The sequence below is a fragment of the Peromyscus eremicus genome, chromosome 9, assembly GCF_949786415.1.
Source record: "Peromyscus eremicus chromosome 9, PerEre_H2_v1, whole genome shotgun sequence".
Taxonomy (NCBI): Eukaryota; Metazoa; Chordata; class Mammalia; order Rodentia; family Cricetidae; genus Peromyscus; species Peromyscus eremicus.
The window spans coordinates 43,049,291-43,071,215 of record NC_081425.1 but is presented as its reverse complement, the minus strand read 5'-3'; the positions used below and the strand labels follow the sequence as shown (position 1 = coordinate 43,071,215).

At 46.2% G+C, this 21,925-nt stretch overlaps 1 protein-coding gene across 1 annotated transcript in view; it reads left to right on the top strand.

Annotated features, from left to right (window-relative positions):
• The window catches only part of Vwa8 (von Willebrand factor A domain containing 8), a 341,953-nt gene that overhangs the window by 303,590 nt on the left and 16,438 nt on the right, over window positions 1-21,925 (top strand). The window contains exons 38-40 of the mRNA XM_059273290.1: window positions 10,144-10,252; window positions 13,307-13,463; window positions 17,876-17,984. Coding sequence (XP_059129273.1) covers window positions 10,144-10,252; window positions 13,307-13,463; window positions 17,876-17,984 — 375 coding nt within the window. The remainder of the gene's footprint in view (window positions 1-10,143; window positions 10,253-13,306; window positions 13,464-17,875; window positions 17,985-21,925) is intronic.

Below are 21,925 nucleotides of genomic sequence, written 5' to 3'. Positions count from 1 at the left end.
TTGAGTGAGCCAATCTGGAGGAGAGCTTCGTGCTTAAGTAACCATCCCACACGGTTCTGTTTGACTCAAGTTGACCCGGGGCCCTGTGAACTAGAACTGAAGTGCTGTAGGTGGGGACCCACGTGAAGAGTCTGCTGACAGAAAGGACATAGTCTGAGTTTCTATTTGGAAAATGAGAACACCAAGGCCCAGAGAGGTAAAGCGACTTCCAGCATCACACAGCAAGTTAGGATCCGTAAGAGGCTGAAGCTGGGTTTTCACCGTTAGCCTCTTTTCTGTCTGCTGTGAGCACCTTTCAACACTATTGGGACTTCTCAGCCACTTGCCTTGTCTACCACCTGTGCTTACAAATGCCTACCCGAACCCTCTGTGTCTCACCTAGAAAAATGGCAGTCAGTCATGTGAAAGTAAGACGGAAGTGGGGTGTGGAATGTGTTTCTGTTAAGTTGCTTCGTGGGGCAACACAGCCCCAATACAACATAGTATTTGTTCCTGGGGTACCATAGTGTCCATAGGAGACAGACATGATGATGTCCCTAAGTGTCATAAAAAATTAAGGACAGGCTGGGCGGTGGGAGTGCATGCCTTTAATCCCAGCCCTTGGGAGGCAGAGACATGTGGATCTCTGAGTTCAGGGCCAGCCTGGTCTACAGAGTGAGTTCCAGGACAGTCAGAGTTACACAGAGAAACCCTGTCTTGAAGAAAACAAAAGAATTGCGTAGTTTGTACGCATGGTGTACTTTCCTATATGCAGGTAAATACTCGTATCTATAAACTAATTAATAAAATGTTTTTAAGCAGAATTACAGGACAGGACAGACCTTGAAAGGGTACAGAGGAAGGATGGAAGGCTGCCCCATTCAGCCTCATACCCTGGACTAAGTGTTCTGTCCCTTCAGTATGAACCATGCCATGGAACCCTTGGCCCAGACCTACCCACTATCATTTCCCAAAGGCTGTGCTGCCTGAAGCCCAGAATCTCCCAAGACCAGTGCTGTTGAAGGAACCCTGAGGTGGCACAAAGGGAACCAAGTGGACGTGGTGAAGGAGGGAGACAGACCAGTCATCTTAGGAAAACGAGTCAGTTTGGAGGTAAATGGGAAAATGGATAGACTCACACTTTTTAAGACACGTTAGAACAGAGTGGGAGAAAGGATAGCCCACTCACCAGCCTGGTGAGTTATGGCCATCGCATTCACTGTTTCTGACCCCTGGGTAGCTCATACCAATGACACTTGGCGTAGATGTGTATCGTATCAACAGTGCTCTAAATTGAACCAGAAAGCTTTGCTTGCTGATATTTCGAGTTCTGAAATGTCTTCACATAGCAAAGGACCTTCGAACAAAAATTAAAGTGTATTTCGCTGAGTCTGGTAATAAATACTCTTTCCTTCCAAAAAGTCCCCACCATTGCAGCCATTATGTAGCTTTGCCGTGGCCCTGATGACAGTGCCTGTCCCACAGTCCTTGTCTGAGCTGCTGAGGACTGAGCAATGGTAGTGCTGCTGGGCAGAACAGGAGCCAGCCTTGGCTTCTGAGTGCTCACCCAGAGTCCATGCAAGTGGAGGATCCAAGTCATGTCTTCCTTCATGTCCTGTAGCCCCGACCTGTGGTAGTGCGATTTTAATAATAAGTAGTTCATTTAAGAATATGTTCTGGGTGGGTGATGACTGGGCAGTTAGGAGCACTTGCTGCTTTTACAGAGGACCCAGATTCAGTTCCTAGAACTCACATGATGGCTCACAACCAACCATAACTTCACTTTCAGGGGATCCAACACTTTATTCTGACCTCTGCAAGCACCAGGCACATAAATGGTGCACATGCACACAATGAAGGCAAAATACATACATCAATCTTTTTTTTTTTTTTGTACATGCCTTTAATCCTAGCACTCAGGCGGCAGAGACATGTGGATCTCTGAGTTTGAGGCCAGCCTGGTCTACAGAGTGAGTTCCAGGACAGCCAGGGCTGTTGCATAGAGAGACCTTGTCTTGAAAAACTGAAACAACAAAGTGTATGAGTCAGGTACTGGGGAGATAGCCTCGTTGGTAACGTGCTTGCTGTGTATGGGTGAGAACCTGAGTTTGATTCGCAGAACCCACGCCCAAAAGGACAGGGGTGGTGGCATGTACTTAGAATCCCAGCACTGGGGAGGCAGAGACAGATGGATACCTGGGGCTCATAGACCAAACAGTCTAGCCTAGTCAGTGAGGTCCACTGAGGCCAAGTGAGAGACCCTGTCTCCAAAAACAAGGTAAATGGCACCTGAGGAACCTCTGCCCTTCATGCACACACACACACACACACACACACACACACACACACACACACACAAATGTGTGTGGATCTGTATATTAAACGCATGTGTAAGTATGCTATAATAAAGGTGTCTATAACAGTTATTTAATCTGTAACTTTTGTACATGTCCTGGATGTTGCTTTGAACCAGTGTGAAAGACTCTCCACCCCATGAGTGTGGAGCACAAAACCCACCAATGCTCTCCACCCCTGAACTGTGCAGACTGTTTCTTCCTGTTGCTGCTCTTCATGCTATGATGTTACATTCTGATGGATTGTTCTGAGCCACAGAGGCTGTGAAAGAGTGTGTGAGTCACCATGCTGAGCCTGTGTGAAAGAGGAAGGTTGTTATCTCTGGGAGTTACTTAATGGGTGTGTAAGGACTCTGGGTACCTAGGGGAAATTTGGGGGAAGTCAGGAACAAGCAGAGTAGGCATGGGTTTTGTAAATGTTTTTGCAGCCCGAGATGGTGAACCATCATAGTGTGCCTAGAAGAAATGATAATTAGCAGCAGAGCATGGCTTCAGTAGAAACACAGAAAACAGAAAGTCAGTCGCCAAGTTTGTCACTAGAAATAGCTCCCGACAGGGACTCTGCAGTAATGACCCGCCTGTTCTGGTCTACGTACTGTCCCTGTTTTCAGAAAAGAATTCTTCTTGCTAAATGCTTTTGTACATAGTTGTGGTAGATGCTTCCAAGAACTTCTAGAGTGGGTCATATCAAAACCACCTTTTGCTTGTAGTGCTAAGAATGTCTTTTCCACACACTCTTCTCTTTTCTGGCTGCCCTGGGTATCGCAAAAAACACTGTGCATGGAGGATGGAGCAGCTTTTCCTTTTGCCTTCTGTTCTGGAGAAGGAACAAAACCTGATCATGGATGGAAGTCACCTGGTCAGGAAATGCCACAGGACACCATTTAGCTTAAGCAGGGCTTAAGTGTCTACTGTCACGGTCACTTTACATATTGTAGAGCAGAAACATGGACACAGCCTTTACCATATTTGAGGTGGCCTTGCATGACTACCCTTTCCCTTGACTTTGGAGGTCAGCAGTGTTGAATGGCAACTTTTTGAAGGCTCTTAAAATATCAGGCAAAAATAGAAACGGTGGAATATATAAAGACCCGGCGGGTTGCCCCACCCCTCCTGACTCAGAATTTAACTAGCATGTCGTTTTTATAGATGTTTAGAATACTGACTGTCCTCCTGTGGGGTGGCAGCAGGAGAGAAACATTTCTGTGCCAGTAAACTGTAGCGGTGCCAATTATTTGTGAGGTATTAGTGTTTGTTTTTGGCACTCACCTGCTCTCAGCAATGAAAACATTGGTTTCCCTCAAAGGTTTATTTTTAAGTAAGGCCCACAAAAAAAAAATCACCTTGACGCCATCATTTTGCATTCTCTATTTCCAGATTTTCTAAAATCTTCTCCATCTGTTATTCCTTTTTGAATTTAGAGAGAAAACGAGCGAGGTACTCAGAGTGAGAAGTGGCTTTGGCCAGTGCTTTTTGCAACCCTGTCTTATTTTTGGCAGCCATTCAGATCATTTGTTGGGGCCCAAGTGGAGGGACCATCTCCATGGACTTGTGGGCTGGAAGCCTTTCCAGAGCCTAGGGAAAGTTGGGCCAGAGGAATGCCAGTCAAGCTGGGGATGCCTAGGGCCTGAGTCTAAGGACCACTGAGAAGTAATGGGCAGGAGTGTTTCCAGTCTGTTAGAAGGTGCTCTGCTCTGCTGGCCAGTGGCCCTGCTGTGTGCCAGGTATGGGCTGTCACATAGCACTGGACAAGGACCATCATCTCACATGAGAGCTTGATTTGAAGTTATGTATATGCAGAAAGTTAAGTCTTAAAATTCTGTCTCTGAAAAGACTTGATGTTGGTTCATTTAGGTATCTATTATATACAAGGCCAGTGTGACTACTACTTCAGATAAGGAAAACTGCAGTGACGTATTAGCAAGGTGATGCCTCCTCTCTCTTTGAGTGTGTGAGATCTGTAAAATATCTCATTTGGATGGGTATTGGTGTTGCATAGAAATGGGTCCTGATGAAGAGGACCAGGGAGAACGTCCTTTGCCAAAGACTCTGTAAACTGAGATCCTGAAATAACATAGGGTGTATTCCAAAACATGGAGGTGGAGGAAGGGTGTTTAGGGCTGTAATTTCAAAAATTTTTAAGTATGTACTAAGCACATGACTTGGTCCCCAAATGAAAATGTGCAAAAGTCTCTGGGGTACCTAGCAGAGAAAGAAGGTCTGTTTCGGGAGGTGAACAGAGGGGCCCAGCCCAGAGGCAGGAGGAAAGTGCCAGCGGATCATTTGGAAAATCTCACAGGACAAGAACAGAACTCTTTGACACCAGAGTATAGGGCTCCGCAGGACAGGAGAGGGCCCAGCCGCCACTCCTCGCTCATGTCACAGGCAAGCATGTTGGCCTCCAGCACCCACACCCCATCCCCATCCTGTATCTCTGCTTGCTTTTCTATTCCAGGACCCTCTTTCAAAGGTGGATGGGGGACCTCAATTATCAGTTTGTAACAGCAGCACTTAAAAGATGGATGCCTTCTGGCGCTGGGAAAGAGTAGGGCTGAGTAAATCGGATGGCTGTGCCGATGCCATCGGGGATCTGGTGGGAGGCGGGCCACCGGTGACGTGTGCCGCAGCGGCAGTGAAGTCCGTGGTTACTAGCGATCAGAAGGTGAGAGTCTACTTTTTAGAAAGGCTGAGAGACAAGAGGGCAGAGGTCACGTATGTGTGAAAACGGATGTAAAGGACCTAACGAGACAAGGACTGAAGGTGAGACGCAAACTTGACGCCTTTGCCAGACATGGAAGTTGGGACACACAGCAGCTGCTGGTGAGGCAGAGGCATCTCTGTCCTGCGTTGTCACTGTGGAGGAGCAGGTCATTTATAGAGACTGACAATGGCCGACTCTTTGTTCTAAGCCAGCAGCATCATACGAAAGGCCGTATTCCTAGAGACTGGGACTCAGACTCTATCAAGATGGATGAAGAACATTCTGACGCCGGGGTGCTGTGCTTCAGGAAGCCATGCTGTCCCTCACCGCAGCCTGTGTTGTCCTGCACTGCTCTGGTCCCCTTCATCCAGTGTCTTGCTAGGAGCAAAACAACTCTGCTTCACGCATCCCCATATCACCCCCTCCCCGGTATCCCAGTGAGCAGCAGATGCAGTGCAGCCAGGCACAGGAATCAGTGTGTGGATGAACTCAGTTGCCTGTTGATCAGTGGGGAAAGTAGCAGGTAACTGAATAGACAGGATTGCTGTGCTGACTTCATTAGAGATCGTTTTTGTTTATGGGTGGCGGTGTGTGGATTGAACCCAGCTAGGGCCTCGTGAATACTCAGAAAGTGCTCTACTACCGACCATATCCTCAGCCAGCATGGAAATGTTCAGGTCAGGAAATTCAAGGCCGGTCTTCTTGTCAGAGGTAAGACTTCCTCAGAAAGTGAAGGCCTTAGCCTCTGACTACTGTCCCCACTCATCCTTAATGTGAGAATCAATTGGTTGCATATACTTGATTTCAAGTAGTGGAAAACCCAACCTAAAGTGGCTTCAGTTAGAAGAACACTTATTTACTCATATAGAAGATCAGAGCTAAGTAACTGGGTCAGCAGCTCAGTACTGGTGTGTGTGGTGTGGCCTCTTCTCTCAGCTATGGCCTCTACTGTCATAGTCCTTAGGCAGAGGCTGCAGCCCTTCAGCATGTCCTCACTCAGCTGAGTCTGATGGCAGGAGCGTGTGTGTGCATATGTGCCTGTGCACATACATGTATGTGTTTATGTGGGCTGAGGGTTGTTGAGGTAACATTTTCCTCTCCACCCTCTTTTTGACTTGGGAGGAGACTTTCCCAGTAGCCTCCTGACATTTCTGTAATCTCAGGTCAGATCTCTAGCCCGGTCGATGGTAAGGCCAAATGGAAAGGCTGTGCTGAATTGTACCACCCATAATTCATCGGGCTTCTGTCTAAAGGAAGAAAGAGGGAATGGATGTTGTGTAGGACCTAGAAGTGTCTGCCATGCCACATCTATGGAAAGCAGTAATCAACTGTGTGGTCCAGTCAGTCCCCCAGGAGTTATGATCTGGTTATTTATGCCATCTTACCAAGTTTTGTTTTTGGTCGTCTTGTCGTCGTGAGCTCAAGGAGGAACCTGAAATCTATGGGCCTTGCCCAGAATTATAGGGCTTTGGTGAGTCATGTCCCTTCTCAAGACCAGCTTCTCATTACTTCATCTGGAACAGTTTATGAGTTACAGTTTACAAGATCCATGTTTTCTTCCGTTTAATTCATATGTAGGAGGATAATGGTTCTTAGGATTATATCACACTTCCCTAATAGGAAGTAAAGTACATCTGCTGTGAGAAATATGTCAAGGGGGTTAGCACATGTGTCACGTTAGGCCAAAAATTATAAGGGACTGTTTCTGGGTTGGAGAAAATGTTTATCCCCTTGTATGAATTCAGCAGTGTCTATTTTACTCATTAGAATGACTTTCTTAAGCTTTTGGTAGATGACCCCAGTTCTCAGGGGAAATGCATTCTGGCTGCACCCAGCACATTCATGAAAGAAGGCAGGAGCATATCTGCTTTCTGAACAGCCAGTGCCACTTAGCGTGCCCGTCTGCAAGCAGCTGCCCCTGCTTCACCTGCAACATAGACTCCTGTAGTGAGTCTACTGGCGTTTATAACTCGATTCGAAACTAGGTACAGTCCCCAGATGCCGTGCTTCTAATTAAATATTCCTGGAATTTCACAGTATGTGTTTCTGTGAAATAAATCAGGGTTTGCTCCATGGTTGGTTTTGTCAAGAGTTAGTCTATTTTGAAATGTCTCATTTGGGGCTGGTATGAGGCTTGCTTGTGGGCAGTGTGAGCAGAGTCATTTCCCTGCAGGTGGCCTGATAAAACTTGGGAGTGGCAAAGAATATGCTGCTCCTTTCTGCCCAAAGCAATTAGCCAGTTTTCTGCCTCTGTGATAGCTGTAAGTTAAATGTCCTCAGAATATCAAAAACATGACTTAGGGGTACCTAGGAGACTGCCAGAGGGGCCTCTTCTTTATAATACTTGATAGTACTTATTCTCAGAAGGCTGTCCCCTTAGCAGACGGGCTAGATTGTATGTTCTGTCTGTAGGAGAGAGCTAGTGTTTGATCCAAGTGAAGCCACTTGTCACATAGGAATTTGTTTGTCTTACCTCTTTCAAAGTTCCTTATTTCAAAATAAACAACAGACCAGAAAGTACACACACAATCCAAAGTGAAGACTAGTGTGCAAACAGGTCTTCCAGTAGACCTGTGCCTGCTTGGACCAGTGCTGGAGCTAGCACATGTGCGTGCACGTGTGTGTGTGTGTGTGTGTGTGTGTGTGTGTGTGTGTGTGTGAGGCTGGGCATCGCAGAGGAAGGGAGGGGAGGAAGAAAGATATTGATGTTACATGTCTTTCTTCAATCCTTCATTCTCCCTCGTCCTGGTTGGGTTTTTTGGTATTTTGTTCTGTTTTGTCAACTTGACACAAGCTAGTGTTATCTGGGAAGAGGAACATTAACTGAGAAAATGCCTATCAGAGTGGCCTGTGGGCAAGTCTGTAGAGCATCAATCTTAACTCATGATTGATATGGAAGGGCCTAGCCCTTTGGGGGTAGTGCCACTCCAGGGTCCTGGATGCTGTAAGAAAGCAGGCTGAGCGAGCCATGGGGGAGCGAGCCCGTAAGCAGCACCCTCCATGGCCTCTGCTTCAGTTCCTGTCTCCGGGTGCCTGCCCTGAGTTCCTGCTTTAGATTCCTTCAGTGACGGAGTGTGAACTGGAAGTAAAGCCTTTCCCTCCCAGTTTGTCTTTGTCACAGTGTCACAGCAGTAGAAACTATTATTACTGTTGCTGTGACAGGCTTCAGAATGTTGTTTTTGGCAGGATTGTAAATGAGTTTGGAACTTGGGCTGGAAAAGCCGTTGAGTGAAAGAGCTAGTAAGCTGCTGTTGGAACCTGAAAAAGAAGGCTGAGGGCCTTGCGGATGGTGATGGCCTGGCTTATGAAGTTTTTAAAGAAGATTTATGAATCCTCCCACAGCCATGTGATGTGTTTTGCATTGAGAATCCGTGGTGTCTGGTCAGCTGGTGCTGTGAATCAGCTGTGGTTACCAAGAGGCCTGCACCACTGAAGTGGAGCCTTTACTTTACTGGGACAGTTGATGCTGGTCAGCGGGGGCTGAGAAGAGACCAGCATCATTGAGGTGAAGTCTTCTGAGAGTGTTTCCTCAGGGTCAGCACGGAAACTGTGGTCTGGAGAAGAGAGAGTGAGGCAGTAGAACTGTCCAGGCTTTTTGGAGCTCAGAGGATCATGAGACTGAGAATTTTTGAAATTATGTTTATATTTCGCAATTTATATTGCGAAAGGAAGATGAGATATTGGAGATAAACAAGAAAAGTTATGACTGAATAATATTGCATTGGTGTGTCATGTTGACAAGGGATCAGTTGTCCAGTTTTTTTTATCAACTTCACACAAACTAGAGTTATCTGGGAAGAGGAACCTTAATTGATAAATGCCTCCATCAGATTGCTTATAGACAAGTCTGTAGGGCATTCTCTTGATTCCTGATAGATGTGAAAGAAGCCAGCCATCTGGGAATGCTGCCATCCCTGATCAGGTGGGCCTGGGCGGTCTAAGAAAGCAGGCTGGGGGAGCAAGCCAGTAAACATTATCCTTCCATGGTCTCTGCTTCAGTTCCTGCCTCCAGGTTACTGCCCTCGCTTCCTTCAGTGATGGACTCATGAGCCTGAAGCCCACCCATTGGCTAGAGTGGCTGGCCAGAGAGCTCACGAGAGCTCAGAGAGCTCACCTGAGTGGAGCTTCACACTCAGGTGCTCATGCACGCACACATGGCAGGCCCTGGAACTGTGCTTTTAGAAGAGTCAAAATCCTTGTGATCAAACTAGTCTTGCTATTGTTCAGTCATACGTGGGTTTGACTAAAATGCTGTTGATCACCTCATTTACCACATTGGGACTCCCTGAATCAGTCACAGCATGTCAGTGCTGGACAAGATGGTCATGGAGTTCCAGAAATGGTCTGTACTTTATTGGATAAACAGTTCTGATCACCGTTCCTCACTTTGGCGTGTGTGTGTGTGTGTGTGTGTGTGTGTGTTTGTTTCCTGGCATATCATTTATAATGAAAGAACTTTGGAAGATGAATGAAAAGCAAATGGAGGCAACTGGTCATAGGTAAAGCTAAAATGTCATTTATTTTATTTGAATCCCAAGAATTGTAAATACAATCTGAAAATACAGATTAGGAAAACTACAAAATATCATAATGTTTCAGTGGATCTAAAAATAAGTAAGAAATGTTTAGTATATGTGGGTATATGGAACCTAAATCTGTTATATATTTTCTGATTTTTGTTTTGTATATATGTTTTTAATAAAATGACATTGCTCAAATAAGTCTTTGAAAATTAAATGGGTTGATGCATGTGTGGTGACTCAGCCAAATCGGTGAGGAACTGGGCCTTTTAACCCACTGGGAAATGGTGAGAACCATTTGCCTGTTTCGATGGATCTACTGCCTTGCTTAAGTTCTCAGAGCATGCTCTGTGCCAGAACGCTAAAGCTGAAGCAGCTCACATCCTGTGCCTTTCCTTCTCTTTTCTTTTTAAAAAACTAATTTTCCTTCCCAACCACATTGACATTGAGTGTGATGATGATGAAGCCTTTTCCAGACTCAACCTGTCATGAGCTGAGGTACCAACGCCTCAGGAAGCAGCTCCGTCACTTAGGCAGGTCCTGGTACTCACAGGCTAGTGACCATGTTCCAACTCCTCTTCCTTCTCAGATAACAATTGAAAGAGACAGTAATGAAGACGTGAGTGACCCTAAACACGGCAAGGAGGACCCAGACAACATGCCCCACGTGGGTGGCAATACCTGGGCTGGTGGAACAGGTTGGTAGCATGTGGATTCTCCTGAGTTTTCCCAAATTTTCTTGAGTCTGTCAATCAGGTCAGCATTCTAACCCTGAGACAGCCCAGGTGCTGCTGTCCTGCTCAGCCTCTCTGTGTTCTCTCCCTCTGTCCTGCATGACATGAAGACATGCAGAAAGCCTGGTGTTGGAACCCCACAGACTCTGCCACACTTTGACCTAAAGCTGTGTGCCCCCCCTGCCTCATAGCTGCTTCGTCAGTAGAGGAGGAGGGAGGAACATTATCTGCCTCACGAAGTCATGTGAAAGACTAAATTAGTTATGAACTTAGAGCGTGGAGCAGAATGGTTGGGCTAAAGAACATAGGCATTGAAGCGTTGATCCTTTCTTTCAATTCCTTGCCTTTGGAATTGTACCAGAAATCTACAGCGAGTTCTTAAACAACTAACTTGGGGAAGAAGTAGCTCTGTCCACATCTGAGAAGAGAGTGTGTGGAGGTACATGGTTTGGAGATGAGGTCGGTGTGTTTTGCATTGATGGCTGGGTGCCATTCCTTCCTCTTGGCTGGTCTCCTAGACCATTGTTCCCAAGCCGCCGGCTTCCTCTCCTCCAGCAGCTGGAGCAGCCACATCTGCTGGAGCACAGGAACGGGGCCAGACTCTGCACTGTCTGGCTTATCTCAGCCAGGAGTGCTGGCACAGCTCAGTCCTTCACCTTCCCTTAGGATGCTCTGCGCCTCTTGGCCTTGAGGACCTTGGCAGGAAATGGGTTTCTGTGCTGAGACAATATGCTATCAAGTCAGCCGGGACTTCTTGCCTACTCTGTTTATTCACTGAGCATCAGCTTTAAAGACAGGCTATTTTTAGGAGTGTCCTTTGATCTGGAAGTTAGTGTCAGGCCAACAATCTTTAATCCATATGGAATGTGTTGTAGACAAGCTGGCCAGATGTCAGCTGCCCAGCAGTGCCTACACAGAGTCAAAGTTTCATTTGTTCTTAAATGTGCATCTACTAGCTCCTGTGCCTCTTCAGATCAGAGGTCCTGTCTGCTTCCCTGCCCTTGTATCTTTCAGCTGATCGAGGCTCCTGGACTTCAGCTTGTCATTGTCTGTCACTTGTGCCCTTCAGAATTGTCTACATTAAACTTAGCTCTGGCCACCAAGCCATTTGGCTCTTCTCCATCATCAATGTTTTCTTCCCTGTGTCTTATGGACTGGTTAGTGAGAGTCCCAGGTCAGCTGTAAGCATTTTTCACTTAAATAATATGAATTTAAAATTCCATGGAATAGAGAAAAAAAAACTCTTTCCTTATACCCTCTCCACCTCAGCTGACTCTCGTGAGGGGCCACGTGACCCGTTCCGACCACCACTCACACTACCTCTAAGAGCTGTGGCTCCTTCTTTCCTCCTGCCATCAAAATGACTAGGAAGCATTATGCTCAGGTCACGTTCCACCTATCCTCAAGGAGTACCTCAGGCAGGGAGCAGGTCGGGCCAGACACAGCTCTCCACCCTCAGCGCCTCATCACTGCCCACATACTTCTTCATACACACTGGCTGGAAGTGGAAACCAGAATCATACATATTGTAGGAGGAATTTTCCACCACCCACTTCTAAATGAAATAAGATGTGCTCCGTCAAAAGACTAAAATCCTGTGAGTGATAGATATTACTGCTCTCATGGTATTTCCCCCAAGGAAATGACCTACCTGGACTTGGCAAGGACTTCATGCCAAGTTCTCATTTTTAGTTTACTAGACAAATCAAAGCTCCAATGGGGGAGAGTCACATCATTTACCCAGTGTGAAAGCTGTCCAGTTTTCCACCATATGAATCTAGAAATGACCTCCCTCTTGTGTCACTGGAATCCAGTCGTTACCATGAGGCAGTCACTTAACATAGCTCTTACTGCAGGCCAGGTAGATTCCCAAGCAGGTTAGCTTTGTGAGAACCCCGTAAGTCAGGCGATGCCATCCCATGCTGTAGATGAGGACTGAGACACAGAGAAGTGATTTCTCTGAAGACCCCGCTGTTGAGTTGGAACCAGACTCAACCTCAGGCAGTCTGCCTTAACTATGCAACTGGTTTACAACACTGAGCTAGACTCTGCAGTATGGCATTGCCTCTCCAATACTGGATTCTCATTAGGTTTCCAAATTACAGATGAGTAAACAAAGGGACCCAGTTGCTAGTTTTCTAAGAGCAAAGATAATAAGTCATTCATACAGAGGCCAAATGTAGCCAGCAGATGTACATATTTTCTTTGGTCAATACAATGATTTAAAATAAGTTTGAAGATACTAGATCAAGCATTCCTTTCTAATTGGCCAATGTCTCCTCCATCTTATAATGCTACCTACCTGGCCTTACAGGCATCTAACTTTCATTTCTGTATAAATAGCTCATGCAGTATTATATGACGTACACTTCCAGGCATGTAAACTTGAGCTTATAATGAAAAACTGTTCTCAAGCTAATGATGTTTATCTGTTGTGTGTTATTCAAACTGAATGCCAAAATCTACATAATAATTGACTTCAAATCTTGGCTTAACAAGTGATATGAGGTCACAAAGAAGTCAATCTCTCTGAATTATTTTTATTATTTTCAAAACAAATTTTATCTACAATTTAACTGCCTTGGTACTTTAGGGAAAGTGGGTAACTAGAAGAAGAACTGCCCCTTTAATTACAAGTGTGTAGTGTCCATAGGCACTGGTGAGCTACTCATCCAGGGCAGAAGAACAAAGCTACCCCAGCCATCAGGTAGTTGATAAGAAGCAATATTAAAGGGATACAAACAGTGCACAAAAGCATTGATCCCTGTGAAGGAGAGACATCAGATAAAGTGTTCAAATTGAATTTGGACTGAACAGGCAGATTGGGGTGGATGGAATAAAAGGAAAAGTTACCCTAAACTGGAGTATCTTTGCGTTCAGGTAAAGGTGGTTGGAGGTTTTAATTACTGGTTAGTTCAGTTACTATTCCTCACAGGACTGTCTTAAAGCCGTGATCTGATTTTCATTTTGTGGCCAGGCTCTAGACATAACAACTATGTCCCCATGTTTTCTTTCCAGGGGGAAGAGACACTGCAGGTCTTGGTGGCAAAGGGGGTCCTTATCGTTTGGACGCAGGCCACCCAGTGTATCAGGTTTCTGAGGTCGAAAAAGATGCAGTCCCTGAGGATGTCAAGAGGGCTGCAAGAGAGATGGCCCAGAAGGCGTTTCAGCAGAGGTGAGTGTGCCTTGTGTACACACACACACACACACACACACACACACACACGCGCGCGCGCGCGCGCGCGCCACAGGAACTTTGTCCTGGGATGATACTGAGAAAGGCAATATCTCAGGGCCTAACATGAGACAGGGCCTATGCTCATTCGGGATTTGGAGATAAGGAAAGAGCTTGAACATTCCAGAAAGGAAAAACTGAAAGCAATCACCAGAGCAGAATGTGTGTCAGAATGGTGGTGTCAGTGGTGGAGAGTACCCACTTGCCTGCCTGGAACAACTGGAGAGAGGCGGGCAGTGGGGTTGGGTAGGAAGGCCTCGTTAGCAGGTTGAGCCTGGAAATCTAACTAGGTGAACATTCAGGTTTCAGACGCGCCTTGACTGCTTTGGGCTACTTTGATTGGCCCCCACTAGAAAGGAAGAAGCCGCAGGATATTTCCCTAGAAGTCCACATGTGGTCTTCAGCAAAACAAGTGAAAAGCACCAAAGCAGCAGCAAATGCCTTTCGAACTGAGGGACACGCTGGGGTGTGGAGAGCAGATTTCCACTTGTGTGCTCAGTGGAGGGAGCCGGGGCAGCGAGACAAGCGTGTGCTCAGGCATCTGTGAGTTCTGAAGTTCCACCCACGTAGAACATCTGGTACGTCATCACATGCCGCGCGCTCTCAGCCTACAAGGAGACAGCAGAGAACAATAGACTAACATGCAGGTCCAGCCTGCCACACCCTCAGGAAAGCCTGCGAGCCTCGGGACCCACGTGGGTACCGCAAGTAAATAGTGCGTGTCCGCTGTACGTCAGTGTGGCCCTCAGGTTAGTCACTGGCTGCCCTAGAACCTTCAGCAAGGAAGGTTGTGTCCTCATGCTGCCCTCTCTGGAGACGGGCAGCTTCCCACTCCCTACTCAGAGAAGTTGTTACCAGACGGTGGGTAACTTCTCAGGGATCAAAGTAGTAGCAATTTCTTTAAAAATGTGGGAGGAAAGTTATGTCATAATGAAAAGTCTTCCTAGAACTAAAATATTGCTTGGCATTTCTTATGACTAATATTAGTTTTTTTTTCTCAAAGGAAACTTTAATTAGGCATGCGTCATTCTCCAATTAATGGATGACTGTTATTACCGTACCCCAGCCTCACTAATAATTACACTTGACTGTTCACAGGAGGCAGAGAGACTTCACAGGGCACTCAGCCATGAGTAAGCACCTCTTCGCTGGCTGCCACTAGAATAAGGGGACACTATTAAGAACCTACAAGGGGAAAAGGTCAGGGGTCACCTGAATGTGGTGACTGTAAGACAGGGGAAGGGGCTAGAGAGAGGGTCAAGAGGGAAGCCACCCCTGACTCTCCCATAGCGCAGAGAAGCCGCTCAGCCGAGGAGAGTTCCGCGAGGTGGCGGAGGCAGGCAGGCTGTGAAAAGGAGGAAATAAAACACGCAGAGATCCTGGGAAAGACGGCACAGCCAAACAAGAGAAAAACACCCCTTTAGAAGTGGGGTTCGCAACCCATTTGATGAGTATCTACTGCCAAAACTTTGTCTTTAACTTTTCATTGTGGACCTTTTGAAGTCCAAAATGGAAGTAAAGAAGAACACATGAGTCCTGTGGACCTGTGCCTCTGATACCATTCGTATTCTCCGCTCTGGATCCTTTTGAAGCTAGTCCAAGATATTATCTCATCTTGTCGTAAATATTGCAGACTGTGTCTCTGCACATAAGCACTAAAATAAGACAGAATTCTCACAGACTCACATTTAAGTCTTATACACACGGGCATTTTTATAGTAGTAATTCTTTACCGTCATCTACTTTCTTTTGATGACAGAGTGCGACGCACCATGAGGTCAGGTCCTGACACCTCTACACACCTTGTCCCTGGTCCCCAGCTATGACCATCCTATCACTTAGTGAGTAGTGCTTCTTTCCATTGGCTGGAAGTGCCGTGAGGACAGAGCCTGGAGTGTGGCAAACACTTGCACAGAGAAGTGACAGACATGTGCATTCCAGGGCCAGTATCAGCTGTTAGTACTTGTTCTTGGTATCTCTGGTGGCCTGGTTCCAAGTCCCCACTAAATACTCGATTCTCTCCTATAAAATGACATACATGTGTGCTGTAAGTCATTTCTAAAAGTATTTATGGCACATCGGGCCTTGTATCTACTTAATGAACAAATGTTTAGTTAATGAGGAAAGGTTTGTGTATGTTTAGTAGAGAAGCAATTTTTTTCTGAATATTTTTGATCCAAGTTTGGTTGAATCTACAGATGATAAAAACTGCTGATCTGGAGGGTTGCCTGTATGGCATCCCCTGTCAGTCCCTGGTTGGGACTAAGCAGTCCTCACCACTAGTTACAAGTCTACTGTGGTGCAAAGGACCTAATGTGACTGATGGGTTCTTCACAGCACTCAGTTAGCATTGATTTAAACCAGACGTTGGCCCTGCACATGAAGAATTGATCAGTTGAAGCCGACTACAGAGGGACAGCAGCATAAGACTTGTAGATCACATACAGAAATGTCACCAACAAGTGAGTGTCAACAGGGAAGTGCTTGTGCACACTGGAAGAGCTGTCTGGTGGGCTGGGCACCCCCCCACCGCTGTTGCATAACTAATCAGCCTCACACAGTAGATCTCGGCTTGTGTCTGCCTTCCTCATACTTGATTCCAAATTATAGAGTTTAAGTCTAACCTATAGAAAAGGTACAATAAGGACTGAAATTCCCAGACTCTTACATAATGATGAATACACCCTTTAAACATGTCCAGCACCAACAGCATGCTGCCTGCCCACATTGCTTCTCCATGTGAAACAGCTGCGCCCTGCAGCTTTGCTCAAAAGGAAGGAAGGAGACATGGGCAGGTAGTGGGAGGGGCCTGAGAATGTCAGCAATGGGAGGCTTGTCTAACCCAGAGGGTCGAGTTTCCTGCTTGATCCCTCCACTCCCTGCTTCAGTCTTCGAGGTTCTGAACTTAGTATCCACTGTGAACATCTTCTGAGTGTTCTTTGGGAAGGCTGACATAATCTGAAATATGATTTCAGGTTTCCTCATAATTAAAATAGCCTGCAATGTTTGGGGGTACAAGATGATCACCCCAGAGATAGCTGTATAGTTAAAGCTAACTCTGGTCTCTCCAAAGGCCCCTCTGCTCCAGGTGACCTACCAGCTGCCTCAGTCCTTTCTCTGTGTATGTTCCCTCTGTTTCCTTTCCCACCTACGCACCTCCAAGGGCACGCTCTGTCCACACGGTTCCCAATCAGCACTAACCTGAGTTCTTTGAGAAAGCACATATTAACTTAAGCATGAAGTAGGTACATGGCATGCCCTACAGTGTTCATTGTGTCCAGCTTCTGTTTCCTGTACACTGGGGGTATGACTTAACTTGATGAAGCTTACAGAGAATCCGGAGATTGTCAGATCTAAACAGAGGAGATATTGTTAGGAGGCGAAGTCTCATACACACGTTCCTTTTTGTTCCCTGGAACAGAGAATTAATAGGATTTAGAAGGACATCTTGGCATGTCACGTTGGAGGGGTGGCATTTGGATGTTATAGCAGCCTTATCTATGTTTACCTTTTGATAGCCAGTGCTTTCAAAGTATTACATAACAGCATGTATTGGGTGTCACTCTGTGCTAGGCACTGTGCTGAGTAAGAAAGATGTGGTGTATTACATACATATACGGAGTTTAGAGCTTCCGCCGCCATTCCGATTGTATTTTTCCCAGTGTTTTGCCTGAGAACGAAGATTAGAAACCATTCATTCTCCCTCATTTGAGATTCTTCTCCCAACCTCAGGTGATAAATATACTGTATATATCATTTCAGCTATGCATATAGGGTCTGTGTCTACACATAAACACAAAAACGTTCAGAGGATTGTGTCATGCTTAGGCTTTTGAGAGATGTGCTCTTATTCCTTTACTCTGATATCATAGAGATGCATGAAAGTGTGTGTTAAATTAGTGCACTATTGCTATCCCACTGGAAAACCCAAGAGCATTCACGTAGGGAAAGACCCTCCTATTTAGGATTAGTTTCAAATGGCGGTGCTTCGTTTTGACTTTAACTGTGAGACCAGAAGGAGGCATCAGATGCCCTGGGACCGCAGTTCCAGGCAGGTGTGAGCCACCTGATGGGACTGTTTGCAGGAGAGAAGTCACCACATGTGCAGTACAGTCAGGGCTTTTTCCTTTGTCCTGGGCCACACTTTGTTCATCAATTACCAGTGCGCCTCTGGGCACTACCCTCCTTTGAATCTAGGGGCATCACTGGTGATAACGTCTCTTGCTTTTTCTCCTCCAAGTCGGTATGAGTCACCAAGGAGTTGGTACAGTTCTGTCAGTATGTAAGCAAGTGTAAAAGGCTCACACAAACATGGCGCAAGCAGGTGTCTTCTCTCAACCCTCTGGTTTCAGACTGAAGGAGATCCAGATGAGTGAGTATGATGCTGCAACCTATGAACGGTTTTCGGGTGCTGTTCAGCGGCAGGTGCATGCCCTCCGAGTCATCCTGGATAACTTACAGGTAATCTCTCCTTTGCGGGCAAAATCTGGATGTACAGCAGAACTGCTGGAGAAAGTTATTTGATCCCTAATCAGCCAATCAGTAAAAGTCATTTCCAGATTGAAAAACACAAACTATGTGCTCACCCCGTGATTTTCCTAATGAAGTTCTCCAAGGGAAAATAGCTGACCTCACCTTTCTTCCTGTCCAGGAAGCAGTAATTTTACCAGTGACCCTCCCAGACAGTGACTTCCTGCCTCCCCTCGGGGAAGATCTATGCACATCTCACCTCTCCTGGAAGTTCACAAATAGAACTCTCTCCCTACAAATCATTTTACTGCAGCTGAAGCAGCAGAGGGACAGATTAGATCAACCAGGGTAGGCTTTCTCTAGCCCCTTGTCACCTCCTCTTCCTGCCCTCCCCTGACCCTGTATTGCCCCAGCTTTTACTGTGCCACAGTGCTCTCAGCGCCTCAGGACCAGTGGACACGGGTACAGCTTAAATATTGGTTCAGACACTTCAGTATTTCCCAAGTAGAAACGTGTTTCTGTTCAGCGCATTCCCTAAATGACACATGATATCAGGTTATTTTGTCCGGGTGAGGGGGGGAGTGCGGACGCCATGGTGTCAAGCCAGACCCTGCTCTGCGACCTTACATTTCCTTCCCGTGGAGTTTTTGGTTGCCTTCAGTTTATTCTTTGGTATTTATTTGTTACTGTTCTTTTGAAGGAATGTTTATCATGTTTTGCTAGAGATTAGAGTGTGTGATGCAGCTTTAATCCTGTCTTAACTCTAAACTCTGAGACTTCTTTTTTGTGTGTGTGTGTGTGTGTGTGTGAGAAGAATGTCATGTGTATGCAGTGCCCACAGAGACCAGAAGAGGGCATTGGATCCCTTGGGGCTGGAATTGTAGGCAGTTGTGTGTCACCTGACGTAGAAACTGAACTCAGTCTTCTGCAGACACTTGAAGCGCTCCCCTAGCTGCTGAGCCATCTCTCCAACCAAAGTCTTCATTTTTAAAAAGATCTAAACTGTGCCAAAGCACAGGAGAACATTCATTTTCCAAGGAAAGAGCTCTGCAAAAGATTAACCGATACCTAATTTCAAATCTACAGGACGTAGCAGTTCAGCTGAGACGGTGTTCACAGGCCCGTGGAATATAAAGACTCCACAGTTAGTGCAGTTTCCTGGGTCGTGTGGTCAATGGGGTCTGAGCCCAAAGTCAGGCTCCTGTTAGCTGCCAGGTCCCTGTTCCTTCTTCCGACTCCTTTATTCCATCCCATGTTTAATTCTTATTTGTGATCATAAGACATTTTGTACCATTAGCCGGATGTCAACACATTTGCTCATGTTCCCTACTGAATCTTTATGTAAGCCGTAGGGGAACCGTTTTCAGACGGGTCTTCTGATACTCAGGTCATGCATGGTATGAGGCTGCTTAAAAACAGCTACTGGCCAAGAATGGATGAGGCCTCATGTAGACTATAAAACTGTGGATTGTGGCCAGAGCAAGAAGACTTTGATGTGGCCCCTTCCGCCACCTTCGGCCAGTCCTGTGTGACCGAGTAACCGGAACCCTCCAGCTGTTTTGGTGTCATGCCAGTAACTGTGAGTGCTCCCTCGTCGAGTGTACCAAGTGTAGCCGGAAACTAGCAAGATGGCTCTCGAGAACACAGCTCCAGGCCCACACAGATTTGATTCCATTCCGCATAGACTATTGCTTTTCTAATAGCCAATAGAAATGAAATATGGGAACATATTAAAATTGAATACAAAAAAATAGAACCCCCCAGGAGGCGGAAACAGGGTCTTTGAGGCTCGGGCTAACCTCAAACTTACCATCTTCCTACCTCTGCCTCCTGAGTCTTCTCAGAGATTATGGGCAACCTCATGACTGTGTATATGTTCGTGGGTTTATGCATGTGAGTGCAGGACCTGTAGAGGCCAGAAGTGGAACTCAGATCCCCTGGAGCTGGAGTTACAGGTGGTTATGAGCCATCTGACATGGGTGCTGGGAACTGAACTTGAATCCTCTGCAAGAGCAGTAGGTGCTGTAACCATTGAACCATCTCTCCAACCCATGTAGTAACCTGTAAGATAGCAAACCATAATGCTTTGGTCACTTTATTACAGCAAGATCACTATACATTAGGTGGCTCTTTTTTTATGCTAAATAATATCCCATTGCCAGAATATACCACAGTTTATCCATTTATATCTTTATTGCTTCCAGGGTTTTGCAGTTATGCATAAAACATCATGTACAAATTTTTGTGTAGATGCAAATTTCTTACTTGTTGTGTAAATACTAAAGCGTGAAGTTGCTGGATTATGAGTGAGTTTCTGTTTTACAAGAAACTGCCAAACTGTCTTTACGGGTGGCTGTAGCATTTCCACCAGCCGTGAGAGATCCTCTCATCCCCCACCCTCACCCACATTTGCTACTGTTGTCAGAGTTTTGGATTCTGGCCATTCCTAAGCATAGTATGGTATCTCATAGCTGTTTTAGTCTGCAGCTCCCTAATGATGTAGAGGGCTGAACGTGTTTTCATGTGCACAGTTGAGCAGGTGCCTCAGTAAAGAAGGCGTCCTGTTATTACACGTTTGCCCTTTAAAAAGGTTTATTCTTGCCGGGCGTCGGTGGTGCTCACCTTTAGTCCCAGCACTCAGGAGGCAGAGCCAGGTGGATCTCAGTGAGTTTGAGGCCAGCCTGGTCTACAGAGCGAGATCCGGGACGGGCACCAAAACTGCACAGAGAAACCCTGTCTTGGAAAAAAAAAAAAAAAAAAGTTTATTCTTTGACAGTCTGATCATGTGTATAATGTATTTTGATCATATCCCCCCCATCACACACATACTTCCTCTAAACTCCTTCCTCTCAAGTTTCCCTCCAGCTTTTGTGTTGTGTTTAGAGATCCGCTGGGTTTACTGGGGGCTTCCATGAGGACAGGTCTGGGGTTGTTACTGGAGCATGTGCAACTTACCAGTGGTTATTGCGCCAAGAATAATGAAATAGCGCCACAACCATTAACTGCCGAAAGCTCCTCAGGCTAGAGGTGGGGACCTTATGAACCCTGCTGCCATCCGTGAATATTTGCATTCTGGTGGGCCGTTGACCCACATGTGTATTCTTGTCAAGAACTCCATGGGTGCCTGGGAATAGGGCATACTGGGACAAAGCTTAGATCACGGAAGTCTTGGTAAGATACAGAGCTATAGGTGTCGGGGGGGGGGGGGCAAATATAGTCTTCTAGCCTCCTTTCCCACTGGGTGATCAGAGGTCAGACAGACATTCCTCTCAGGCCTCCTCCCTGAACCAGAGATCAGGACTTGGCTTCATCCTCTTCCTGTCAGTCTTTCTGTTGTTTGGTTTGTTTTTTTGAGACATGGTTTCTCTGTATAGCCTTGGCTGTCCTGGAACTCACTCTGTAGACCAGGCTGGCCTCCAACTCAGAGGCCTGCCCCTGCCTCCCATGTGCTGGGATTAAAGGTGTGCGCTACCACCACCCCCGGGCTCTTCCTGTCATTCTTGACTGGTTGGTAATGCCACAGGCTTCCTGTCAGACCTGACATTCTTTGATGTTTGGAAGGCACCGGGCTGCAGAGCAGTGGCTGCCTGTCATTAATGACTCCCACACCATTAGCAGCTAGGAAGATAAGGAAAGAATAAGTAAATGTGATGATGGCTGGCGTGGTTAGCTGGCGTCTCCATCAAAGCAGTGTGGAAGTTGAATTCTTCAGCTGGGTTTAAGGGGGACTATGGGATTTGTACTGGAATAGAATTCTATGCTATGTAGCTGGAGAATTTTTCTCCAGCTCCCACCACCAAGTCCCGCCAGTCCCAGAGCCCACTTATAAAATAAACACACAGACTCTTACATTATTTAAACTGCTTGGTCATTAGCTCAGGCCTGTCATTGTCTAGCTCTCACTCTTATATTCAGCCCATTTCTATTAATCT